This window comes from Monopterus albus, unplaced genomic scaffold, assembly GCF_001952655.1.
Source record: "Monopterus albus unplaced genomic scaffold, M_albus_1.0 scaffold105.1, whole genome shotgun sequence".
In the NCBI taxonomy this organism is placed as follows: Eukaryota; Metazoa; Chordata; class Actinopteri; order Synbranchiformes; family Synbranchidae; genus Monopterus; species Monopterus albus.
The window spans coordinates 1,216,374-1,229,255 of NW_018127985.1; the positions used below are offsets into that span (position 1 = coordinate 1,216,374).

The 12,882-nt window shown below is 41.5% G+C and overlaps 2 protein-coding genes across 8 annotated transcripts in view; both read left to right on the plus strand.

The window, feature by feature from the left end:
• Nucleotides 1-2,961, plus strand: part of hgs (hepatocyte growth factor-regulated tyrosine kinase substrate) — a 12,971-nt gene extending 10,010 nt beyond the window's left edge. For 3 of the 6 annotated variants that reach the window (XM_020610464.1, XM_020610465.1, XM_020610468.1), the window contains exons 17-20: nt 1,307-1,490; nt 1,576-1,712; nt 1,814-1,996; nt 2,195-2,961. In XM_020610464.1, coding sequence (XP_020466120.1) covers nt 1,307-1,490; nt 1,576-1,712; nt 1,814-1,996; nt 2,195-2,299 — 609 coding nt within the window. In that variant the 3' untranslated portion in view covers nt 2,300-2,961. The remainder of the gene's footprint in view (nt 1-1,306; nt 1,491-1,575; nt 1,713-1,813; nt 1,997-2,194) is intronic. The other 3 variants (XM_020610466.1, XM_020610470.1, XM_020610469.1) reach the window with 1 other exon arrangement.
• A 2,682-nt stretch (nt 2,962-5,643) lies between these two features.
• Nucleotides 5,644-9,287, plus strand: mrpl12 (mitochondrial ribosomal protein L12). 2 transcript variants are annotated; one of them, XM_020610577.1, is made up of 5 exons: nt 5,644-5,863; nt 6,893-7,112; nt 7,201-7,266; nt 7,814-7,954; nt 8,415-9,287. In XM_020610577.1, the coding sequence occupies exons 1-5, from the start codon at nt 5,805-5,807 to the stop codon at nt 8,529-8,531; spliced, it is 603 nt and encodes a 200-aa protein (XP_020466233.1). In that variant the 5' UTR covers nt 5,644-5,804; the 3' UTR covers nt 8,532-9,287. The 2 variants fall into 2 exon arrangements, with proteins under 2 accessions (XP_020466233.1, XP_020466234.1); XM_020610578.1 differs by having other exon boundaries at nt 5,654-5,863; nt 6,914-7,112.
• The last annotated feature ends 3,595 nt before the right edge of the window (nt 9,288-12,882 follow it).

Consider the following 12,882-nt stretch of genomic DNA (forward strand, 5'->3'; position numbering starts at 1 on the left):
GTGTTTCTTCATACAGCTGAGGGTCCAGCGACCCCTTCATACTCTCCTTGTCTCGGTATACTGGTCCTCGGCGTGCTCGTCATAGGTCCTGGATTCTGGTTCCGAGGACGGGTCACTAGTCGGTCATACCGGAGGAACGCGATGTCTCCCCTCGCCCTGGCCTCCCTTAACATCGGCATCAACTCCCTTCTTCTCTTCCTCACAGACTCGGTGTAATCTTCATTTATATAAATATTAGATCCTTTAAGCTTCTTTGCTTGTTGCAGTATGTGTGCCTTATCTTTCTCTTTCATCAACTTTACCATCACCGCCCTCGGTCCCCGATCAGAAGGTTTCCCGACTCTGTGAGCCCGCTCCATCTCAATTTCTTGATGAATTTGCAGTTTCTCCTTTAATATTACCTTCACCTTACATTCCGCATCCGTCCAGCTTTCTCCAGCTGACTCCTTGATTCCCTCGAAGATCAGGTTTTTTCGCTTGGACTGTACTTCCAAATGCTCCATTTTATCCGTTATGGCTATTAGACTCTCACAAGTTTTGTAGACATCATCCCTTGTTTCCTTGGTTTGTATTTTCTGTTCACCCATGGCTGCTTTAATCACATCCACATCTCGCTGGGTAAACTGCAAACTCGTTTTTATCTCCTGTATTTCTCTGGTCATGTCGTCGAGTCTCTTGTTATTTGTCTCCATAATTAGTTGCACAAAACCTTTGAAGTTGTCTTGTTGTTGGCTCAACAGTGCGGTGTACATCTGCTTCTGCTGACTCAACATCTCTGTTGCGCCACTGAAATATAATCCTCTTCTGCCTCAACATCCTCGTTCGCTTTTGATTTATTAGCTCTTTTCCCTCTTGGAGGCATTTTAATAGTTGTAGAATTTGTTGAAAGACTTGAAAATGTAGAAGATGTGAAAAATCGTAGAACAGACAGGAGCAGTAAACGTCTGCTCTCCCTTGCAACCCAGAAATATGAATAGGAAGTGCCTACAAAACAAAATTTACCAAATGAAACCAGAAGTTAACCAACCCTTCTGGTCTTAAACAGCAGTGGTCCCAGTCATGTGCCTTTTGAGGTCAGTGTATGCACAGTATCATTTCCTCCCAATTACTACTAAAATCTGGATAAGCATATTGAATGAAAGAGAAGCATATCAATGACTGTGAATATGGGCATGTACAGCTGAAGATGCCTGGGCCTTACTAGTGCACAAATCACTACAATCTAGGATTGACTGTGAACTTTGTGAATTCAGTCAACAGTACATCTTTTTTTTTTTTTCTTGTACGTGCATGTGCTGTTACACAGATGCAGTCGTTGCCCCCTAGTGTGGCAGGAGGGGTGGTGTACCAGCCTGGTGCTCCACCCAACTACCCAGGCACCTTCAGCCCTGCTGGTTCTGTGGAGGGTTCACCTATGCATAACATCTATATGAACCAGCCTGGGCAGACAGCGCCACCACAGTACCAGGCCATGCCCAGCACTGCCACAGGTGAGGAGGACAACAAGAAGACAGTCCACAAAATTTAGTTACTTCATCACATTTAATCATGACTGACTGTCCTCACTTCCTGCAGACCCCAATATGGTTAATGCATACATGTACCAGGCTGCAAGCAACAATGGGCAGCCTGCTCCTCCTCCCGGTCAGGCTCCACCCACTACAAGTCCACCCTACTCCAACTATCAGCCCACATCCACACAGGGCTACCAGGTCTGATTGAGTCCCCGCTTTCAGTTTCTGATTACTACATTCTGTTGGTGTAATTAATTTCAAAGAACTATCCTGCTAATCTTTGCCCCTGTTCTGTGCAGAATGTGGTCTCTCAGGCCCAGAGTATGCCTCCTATGTCTCAGCCTCCTCCAACTAACGGAATGGGTTACATGGGTTACCAGCCTTACAGCATGCAGAACATGATTTCAGCATTACCAGGACAGGACCCCAATATGCCGCCCCAACAGCCGTACATGCCCAGCCAGCAACCTATGTACCAGCAGGTCAGTCATTAATTTGTTTTTTCCTTTAACAGGTGTTAGTAGTAAGAAACATTCCAAAACGGTGTGGTAAATTAGCTAAGCTGTCTGCTAGTCGCACTTTTTTAAATCACTGGTATATTCTTTATGTTCTGCTTTTCACAGCAGTAGATTGTGTCAATCGTTGCAAATGATTAAACTTGCTCCTTCTTTTCTTCCTAGGTGGCTCCCCCTGGTGGCCCACAGCAACAGCAGCCACAGGCTCAGCAGCAGGCCCCTCAGGCTGTGCCGGGCAGCGCAGAGGCACAGCTCATCTCCTTCGACTGAATGCCAACACACTGCAGGGTCTGATACACTACACCCTCTCTCCTCCCTTGGTCTCACTCTTCCCTCTCTGGACTTTTGAGGATGCCCTCTGGAAACACACACACCTCCTTTCCCACCTTCCACCTTACTGTGATGTTGTGGCAGTGTGAAATATTGTGATGTTGCAGAACTCTTGCTCTCCTTGCCTCTCCCCCACTGAAGTACGAGAACACGAGGTGAAGCTGCAAGAGAGGGCGCCGTAACCCAGATCTTTCCACTGTCTTTCCAGCTGATATGTATGTAGTATTTCCTTATTAAATAACTGAATCTCAGAAATAGTCAGTGGTATAAAAGTTAAAAGTGAATAAGAAAATATAACTGAGGATGAAAAAAAAAGACATAACCATCTGTTATCTCATATTTTTCTAAAGGAAAACTTGCATGTTAAATTTTAATCATTTTCTGCAATGGAAGTGAATTATTGCAACCTATCCTAACACTTTGGGGAGTGACTGAGAGACATGCATGTGCTGTTGACAAGGTTGTGGGTGTGTGGATAAAGAGTGATGTCTTGGGAGAGAAAGCACAGTCTAAGGCCTGAATTAAATAGCACTAACTCTCCATCAGGTTCATTGCTTGACATTCCAGTTGTAGTTTTTTTTTGGGTTCCATCACTTTTCCTGCACACAGCCACACACAAGCTATAGTCATTTATGTTGTTTAGCATTTATTTGTTATTCACTGCTTGGATTGAGTGTCAATGTAGGTTCTGAGAGGATGAAACATGGCAGGGACTATACTTTCTGGGAGGAGTTGGAAAATTAGCTGTGCAGCTGTTTAATCTTCACCAAGTATTAAATCATTTAAATTACACAACTAGCAGCCATAAAATAAACATGCTAATCCAGTCCAGCACCTCTGAACCCATTTATTTAAATGACTTGTGTTGCCTAACAAAAAGTACCATCATAGCCTGTAATTAACAGAAATTGCTTCTGGGTGCCACATCCCATGATCAGTCGGTTGTGATTGTCACAGATGAGGATTTCTACTTGGTAAACACAGATGTTCACTCTCCTCCAGTGTAATTGGTTCTCAAGAAATGTGGATATATTTGCTGAGCGAAGATGATGTCCTGCATGTATGTATCGCACTCAGTGAGTTCTGTAACCCTTCAGTTGCCATCTGTGAACTTTGTTCCATCATACTGATCTGTCTGACTTTAAAGTAATTTTAAAATTATATTTAATAAACATCTGGTTCTTATTGACCACTTGCTTCATTTTGTTCTTTTCATACCTTTGTATAGAGTTTGCCCATGAAGCATATTGTAATACAGTTGACAGCATCACTACTATAGTCATTCATTTGAATTGTCGAATGTGTCTGATGCACATAGGACAGATTATCTTCTGATCTGAACATGTCTTGAGACTCCAGTTTGATGTCTGATGGCTGCCTGATGATAAAGGGTAGCTTCAATTTTATTTGTATAGTGCCAAATCACAACAGAAGTCATCTCAGGACACTTTGCAAATGAAGGTCTAGACCTTATTATTATTATTATTATTATTATTATTGTAGAGGAAAAACCGAACAAATCCCCCTTGAGTAAGCACTTGGCAACAGTGGGGAGGAAAAACTCCCTTTAACAGAAGAAATCTCCGACAGACCCCGGCTCTTGGTGGGCGGCCTTCTTGCCTCGACCCGTTGGTGTGAGTAGATGGAGGAGAGAGAAAAGAAGAAAAGCAACAAGACACAACAAACACAATGACAAACAAACACTGGGATACCTGCAGAAAGGTACAGAGAAAGGAGACAAAGGCTATGACATGCTGCCCAGTTCCAGAGCCCTGCTCTAAAGCAAACAGCTGCTTGTGGGAATAGTCCTTCAACACAATGAGCACATACCCACCCACTTTCTCTCTGGCTGAGGAGACCGCAGCATGATCTGATGGAGAAAAGCAGAAAAACATGTCACTTTATCATTTTGTGCTGTAAGCCTGTGAAATGTTTTTTTTTTTCTTCTCCCACCATCACTTGTGCTGGTTGACGGATGCTAGAGGGGAAATGGCATACTGATGGAGGCTGGAGGTAGTGAAGGAATATACAGTAACAGCAGATTTGTGCAGAGATTAAGAGGATTCCTTTTGTGCTCCTCTCCAGTGTCCGGTACTGGTAAGGTACAAGCAGTGAAAACAGAAACAAAGAAATCAATTATTTATTCTCTAATAGAATATAAAAGTAATTTTGTGCAAGACATCTTGTTTCCTAAAACACTAGACCCTATGCATGAATATTTAATTTGGATTTGCTAACACAATCATAACACATTTAGTCAAAACTCAATAGAACAAAGATTCATAAGAGAGCAGGTGCAATGGGGACATGGAAAAGAATAAATAGCTAAATGACTGCATCCTTAAAATTTACATTTAAGTTAATTATAAATAGATTCTTATGTCTTGTATTTATCATATTATATATGATAAATAGATATTATATACAGTATGTAAAAGGACTAGGTCTAATCATATAATTAGTCTGTCTATGGGTATTATCTAGTATCTACTTGGGGAAAATAACTAAGGGTACGTTTACACGGAAACGCTCTTGACTGTAAACGCATAGTTTCGTTAAAACGATTGCTGTGTAGACGGGAAGTATTTGCGTTGACGTGAAAACGAATAAAACGATGTCTGAGCATGCGCATTACTTTTGAAGACGATGGCGTCATTAGCGACTTCTAGCGACTTTTAGGACTACAAATATCTACTTTCCTTGCTGAGGAGTTGGCAACACTGCGCGAACACTACGAAGTTACCAACATTAGTTTGTTGGTTGCAGCAGTAGTAAAGGAGCAGTTGTACTAATGCTAATAAGTTCATTAGCATCTGTGTGAAGCATGAAAACATATAGTTCGCCATTGTTTATGTTGATGTCGCAGTCAATGTGACACTAGCAGTAGCTGACGCGGGGCGATGGCGTCATCGTTTCGTAAACATATGCGGATTATCACGTTGACACGAAAATGTTTTAGCTGGTGTTTTGAAACTCTCCACTTTGGGACCCGTTTTAAAAAGTCTCCGTTTTCGCTACCTGGCTAACCTGTTTCCGTCTAAACGGAAAGTAGGCGTTTACAGTCAAGAGCGTTTCCGTGTAAACGTACCCTAAGTATCTTCCTTAATTTGGTTTCCAGCCCTTTTGGCTTGTGGCCTCTTTAAAAAAAGTTGTTAACAGTTCCACCAGAGAGACAGTTTCCTTCACATGGCTTTATTTACCTAACAAAGGCATAATATGGCTCAGCATGTTCAACATCCCAGTCCCGTTTATGTATTTATTGGCCGTGTCCCTTATGGGCTACCATAGTACTTCTAGCGGTTCACGGAGTGCATTGTGGGTAGGTCAGGAACAGAGAGGACGCCATGTGCTTTTGAAGTAGAGGGGTTTGAGAGACACCTGAGCGCGACAAGCTTATTTTGGTTTTAGAGGAACACCGGGACTAAAGGCTCCAGTTAACGTTAGCATGTACTGCTCCAGACGCTGCCTCCGGACCGCGCTGCGGGTTGCAGCGATCACACATCGGTATGTAGCAAATCACAGAACGCCGGAGCAGCGGTAATGGTGCATCGGTGTCTTGACTGTCTGTATCCTCAAGGGCAGTGGCTGCTGCTGGCGTTTTTTGTTGTAAAACATGCTATTTTCTCTGTATGTGGGGTAAATACCGACAGTGTGTATTGTCTGATGTTAGGAATAAGTCTGATGTTTTTCAGCAGTGGTTAAACGGGCTAACGTTAGCTTAACCACCCGGGCTTTGGTACCGTGAAACAGTTTACGCTCGTCTGTAGCTTGGTTGTGAAAACAACATATGGAATCGGTCTGATATTTCTTCCAAGCAGCTAATGTTCTGGAAGCCAAGGTCACACTCGTCTATTGGAAATCATACTTTTGCTGGTGCCCACAAGCAGCACATTTCTTCTTTGGTTGTGTATGTTACGGTTGTGCACAGAGCAGAGCTGTGCCCACTAATATGATCTAAAAGTTCAATGAAACTGATCATTTGTTTTTGTCCCGATCATCTAATGCAAGTAAAATCAACAAACTCCCAAGAATGAGAAGCTGCAACGAAGGAATTATAATTGTTAACGTAAATTTTCTGTCGATCTATTAACTTGTCATTTCAGTTCTATTGCAAATTGTTGTAGTATTTTACCGCTTGTCTCCTAAAAGCATTGAAATAAATCTTCACCCAGTAGCAATAAACGTACTACATTGTAATGCTTTTAAAGAGTGAAAGTATATTATGGTAGAGTTTGGCCTAATTGAGATGAAGTGATCAGCAGTACTTTATGAATAAAAATGAATCTCTTAAACTTTGTGCATGTCTAGCGTGAGAAACACTTCTGACATGTTCGGTGTGCCAGTGCTTGTTGGTAAGCAGCAGTCAGCGATAAAGTCAAAATTAGAATGCTGGAAGAAAATATGAACAGAAGTGACAGCACAGTTAGGATGCAGATCTTTTTTGTTGACTCCTCACACACACTCTTGATATATTTGGATGCATGATGTCTTGTATTCTGATCTCCGAGGAGAATTGTTGAGGACCAGACGCAGTCGGTTATTTTTGTTTTCCAGGCAACAGCTTCAGCGTCAGGCTCCGGCCTTGTGTGCTCTCAGACCTCTGAAGACCAGTCCAGCCATCCACTCAGATGCCATTGCCACCCCGCCGTTAGATGATGCCCCCAAACAGTATTCCCCGAAAATCCAACAGCTCGTCAATGACATCGCCAGTCTCACTTTGTTAGAGGTGTCAGACCTCAATGAGCTCCTCAAGGTTTGTGGGAAACTCACTTGTCAAAGAGACTGTTCTGATCCATGCCTGTTGCTGTGTTGAGTGATTATTTATTTTACCTTTGTTGTAGAAAACCCTGAACATTCAGGATGTGGGAATGATGCCGATGGCTGCGTCAGCTGCACCCGTGGCTCAGGTGAGGATTATTTTACAGGCTAGTTTTTAAACAGAGTACAGAAAAGGATCAACTTAACTGGACTACCTAACAACATAACATCATCCAGTACACCACCGTCACAACTACAGCTTAAGAAATGATTTAGTTGAGTCAGCACTTCTTCAACACAGAACTTACATATGTGATCACAGCAAGCGTCACTGATTCATCAAAGAGCCCATGGCATGCACATTTCCAGCCATTTAATGTTTAATCTTGGGGACCTCTGGATTAGCTTTGCACCCATCATAACTCTAAATAGTCAATTTATTTCAGAACGGTAAAACCTGATGTCCCGACTTGTGTCAACCAAGTTGCTTCTGTATAGAAGTACAACAACTTGGGTACACCTGAGCTTTCTGTCACGTTTAAGATGATAATTCATTGTTGTAACACTGTAGGTAAGTCAGAAAACACAGAAAAGCATGTCATGGACACTTTACCTTTTTATGCCAGAGTGTCAAGTCAACAGTTGTAATTCAAATGCACTAACAAATATGCAACATTTCCCCCTGTGTGAAACTAGGACACAGAAGAGGAGGAGGCGGCACCAGTCAGGAAAGAGAAAACTCACTTTACTGTAAAATTAACAGAATTGAAGGCTGCTGAAAAAGTAAAACTTATAAAGGAAGTGAAGAACTGCATCCTAGGCTTGAATCTGGTGCAGGTAGGTCTCCTCATTATTGTTACGTTCTCAGTCCTGATCATTTAAGAGTACCTTCTGGAGGTTTTGGGCAGCAGCTATGCTAAGGATAACATTCTTATGACATAACAAATTCCTGCTCCCAGGTTTTTGCTGTTGTGTTGATTGACATGTTGAGCAGGACTTTCTTGGCATGTACAAGAAGTGCGCTTGACTATTTGCCACAGCTCCGTCTGTGTAGCATTTCTACAGTGACATTAAGGCAGCTGCTTTTTCTAACACCTAATTATTTAGCAAAAAAAGTTTTATTGTTTTGAAAAACATTCAGTTGCACCTTAAATAAATGTGGTTGCAAAATGCAGCTGATTGCTCGCAGTCTGGACCCTGATATATTCAGTTGCTATAGTAATGTCAGAGGTCAATTCAGGACGGTACGATACATCCTGTAATCGCTCTCTCTCGCTTTCTGTAATTCCTAAACCAGGCTAAGAAACTAGTGGAGTCTCTTCCTCAAGAAATCCGGGCCAATGTATCCAAAGAGGAGGCAGAGAAACTGAAAGCAGCCCTGGAGGCAGCAGGTGGCACTGTGGTGTTGGAGTAGATCTGTGTGCCCACTGGTTCTCTACCATTTTGCTGGTCATGCACTTCTTTCATTCTACTGTTTTTTTTTAACACAACAAAGAAGAGAGGATCTGGGAGCAAAGAAAACAAAGCAATGCCTTCTGACATTAATACCGGAGCGTCAGCTGGGCCAGTACATCTCAGACTGAACTGCCCAGACACACAGCCTGCACAAGTGGCTGCCCCATTGTTTGCTTGTTTATTTGTCTGCTCATGTGTGATACTTGTTTCATATGAAAGTATCACATAAAAATACTGGCCTGGGTGTCAAGTCAGTCCGTCTTTTCACAGAAGGAAGGACTATACTGTAGGGACACACATTGGCCACTTTAATATCCACACCTGTACAATTGTATGCAATTCAGTGCAACACTTCTGCCTTAGCATCTGTGTTTATGAAGCTGAGGAGGATACAAATATAGATGCCTATGAATATAATGTAGTCCAGTACAACACCACCTTTAACTATGACCTCACTAATAAACGTATATTTGAACTTATTCATTTATGACAGTTTCACCATTTTGAGCTTCGTAAACACAGCTGTTAAGGCAGGAGGTGTTGCACTGAAGTGTACACGGATGTACAGGTGTACCTAATAAAGTGGCTGCTCAGTGTAGGTACCATTTCCTTACTGTGTTCAAGAGCACCAGATACTGTCTCTAGTTCAGGGGGTTGTAGGGCTCAGTCCTTAAATTGCTCATAATAATGCAATTAAAGTTGAAATGTATTTAAATAGTTTCCCTCATATTTTTGTTGCTTTTATGCAGAATCTTGGTTTTCCAATATACAGATTCTCCAAATCTGTACCAGTTTTCAGGAGGAAGTGGTGACTAGATGGCATCATGGCGTACTGCAGCTGGCCACTAGAGGTCATGAGAAAACATTTAATCTCTTCAGGCAGAAGGAGATGGGTTGTTTGAACCACATTTTGCCTCTGTGTGTTACAGATGTTTTATTATGATGATTTAATTTTGACATGACGGAAACCAGCTGCTGTCTTAGAAGAGAGGAAAGCTGTTTCAAAGCTTGTGGCAGCTTATGCTTTAGACAGATAAAGGATTTTTTTTCTAATATAAAACAATTAGCAGAATAATCTCAAATGCAAACTTGTATTGCACCCAGTTAATCTCAAACCCAAAGAATATACAAAGAGTCACATGTCCTGGAAAACTTGGAATCTTTTAAACCAGGTTTCGAGTCATGGAAATTGAATAAATTGCACAATATCCTGAAAAAACACTTTGTCATCCTGGAAAAAAAGTTTTCACATTTTTGTATTTTCCTTTTGCTGAGAGCAAAATGTCAGATGTCGGTACAGGCTGGCAGCTGAGATTAGGGCAATGTGTGAGCTCACAGGTTAAATTTAGAATGGCAAGGGCAGACTTTTATGGCCTGCTTTTAGTCATGTTTATGTACGCTGCCACGTCACATCAGGCTGGTGAAGATGGTGTGAATACAAAAACTGGATGGATAAAATCACTGGAATGTAGCCAGACTACCAAGAAATGTAAGTAGCTTGATAGTTGAAGTGGAAACATACAGTGGGTATGGAAAGTATTCAGACCCCTTTAAATTTTTTCACTCTTTGTTATATTGCAGCCATATGCTAAAATCATTTAAGTTCATTTTTTTCCTCATTAATGTACACACAGCACCCCATATTGACAGAAAAACACAGAATGTTTGACATTTTTGCAGATTTATTAAAAAAGAAAAACTGAAATATCACATGGTCATAAGTATTCAGACCCTTTGCTGTGACACTCATATATTTAACTTAGGTGCTGTCCATTTCTTCTGATCATCCCAGAGATGGTTCTACACCTTCATTTGAGTCCAGCTGTGTTTGATTATACTGATTGGACGTGATTAGGAAAAGCCACACACCTGTCTATATAAGACCCTACAGCTCACACTGCATGTCAGAGCAAATGAGAATCATGAAGTCAAAGGAACTGCCTGAAGAGCTCAGAGACAGAACTGTGGCAAGGCACAGATCTGGCCAAGGTTACAAAAAAAAAAAGAATTTCTGCTGCACTTAAGGTTCCTAAGAGCACAGTGGCCTCCACAATCCTTAAATGGAAGACGTTTGGGACGACCACAACCCTTCCTAGAGCTGGCCGTCCGGCCAAACTGAGCTATCGGAGGAGAAGAGCCTTGGTGAGAGAGGTACAGAAGAACCCAAAGATGACTGTGGCTGAACTCCAGAGATGCAGTCGGGAGATGGGAGAAAGTTGTAGAAAGTCAACCATCACTGCAGCCCCCCCAAACGTCTTCCATTTAAGGATTATGGAGGCCACTGTGCTCTTTGGAACCTTAAGTGCAGCAGAAATTTTTTTTGTAACCTTGGCCAGATCTGTGCCTTGCCACAATTCTGTCTGTGAGCTCTTCAGGCAGTTCCTTTGACCTCATGATTCTCATTTGCTCTGACATGCACTGTGAGCTGTAGGGTCTTAGACAGGTGTGTGGCTTTCCTAATCATGTCCAATCAGTATAATCAAACACAGCTGGACTCAAATGAAGGTGTAGAACCATCTCAGGGATGATCAGAAGAAATGGACAGCACCTAAGTTAAATATATGAGTGTCACAGCGAAGGGTCTGAATACTTATGACCATGTGATATTTCAGTTTTTCTTTTTTAATAAATCTGCAAAAATGTCACAAATTCTGTGTTTTTCTGTCAATATGGGGTGCTGTGTGTACATTGATGAGGAAAAAAATGAACTTAAATGATTTTAGCATATGGCTGCAATATAACAAAGAGTGAAAAATTTAAGGGGGTCTGAATACTTTCCGTACCCACTGTAAATAACATTTGGCTAGTAACGACTTTTACCTTTAAACATTTTTAAGATTTATTGCTCCACCACTTGTAGAACTATAGTTTAATGTCAGGCAGCTAGTTGGCTGGTTGTTTAACGTGATACGTTGAGCAAACATCGATAATTTTGTTTACACGGGAGTCATGCATGGTACACAATTTACTGCAGAACTTGGCCATGGGCTTATCGTCCTGTTCCCCCTCAGTGAATAACTCTGTGCAGTTCTGTCTGAGTGAGACTCAGAAATTTGTCCCAGAGGGTGATGTGCTGAAAATGAAACCCTGCTGTCGGTGATAATGATTTGACCTGGACAAGAATAACTGAGGTTCATGTAAAATGAGATCCAGTGACAGAATAGAACTTGAATATAGGTTCAGAATGTGGACCACTGGCTGTAACAGTACAACAATTTGAAATGAGAATCACGTAGACTTTATTGTGTTTTTTTTTTTTTTTAACATTTGCATTCTGATCTCTCAAAATGTACCTTTTAAAAAAAATTACGTGCAGTAAAATGTGAGTAATCCAAAATGTGTTCATTTTTTAGGAACACCTAGCTGAAACAGTCCTGCATCAAACCCTTAACATCATGAAGGTTATAATGGGTGTGGTGTTGTTGCATTGTACTGCATTACTCAGATGTATAATGATATCTATCAGGTCAAAGGTCAGAAACGCAGATCAATAATGCTGCATCCAAAAATGCCAATGGGGCTGTATAATAGGATGGTTGAATCTATTCTTGGCAAACATTTATTTGAACTTAATGACATTTGATCTGTTAGTACATACCACATTCACAAACCTACGGTAGCAGTCAAGTTGATTGATGTTTTTTAAATAGTAACATACACGTCCTCCCACAAACAGTCAGCAAGAAGGCTACTTGACTGGATGAGCTCAGCCACGTGGTCTTCCAAAATGTCCAGCTCATAATGAGAAACAATTTTCATCAAGCTCACGTGCACTATTGTGCAGTTAAGATGAATAGCATGTACCAGTCACCAGCAGCACTGAGGGAAGAGGATGAAAAGCATAGTGTTGGACAAAGCCACCCCAGCAACCTGTGAGAGGCTAACACTTTCTTTTCCTTTGGACTTTGTTCCACTAACAACATGCAGAAGAATCACATTTCTCTTTGGTATCTCTGTGGAGTCGCCTCCAGCGCAGCTGCCCGCTTAATACACCCACTGAATTTAATTAAGGTAAAAGATAATAGATTTATAACTTAATTACCACTATAGCTCATTTTTTTCATTAAGAAATTAACCAGATGATACATTTAGGCCTCATTAACCCATCTGCAGCAAGTTGGAATGAAGATGATCAGGATGACCTTTAACGCAGTGAAGACAGACAGTTCTGGCTCTTTACAGTGGCTTCAGTGCATCCCTTTGTCAACAGGTGAGCATAAACATATATATGTATATATTCTTTACATTATTTCTTTTTCTCTCCCCTAGATGACATATTCTGCTTCACAGTTTGCCATTTATGAGAGTGT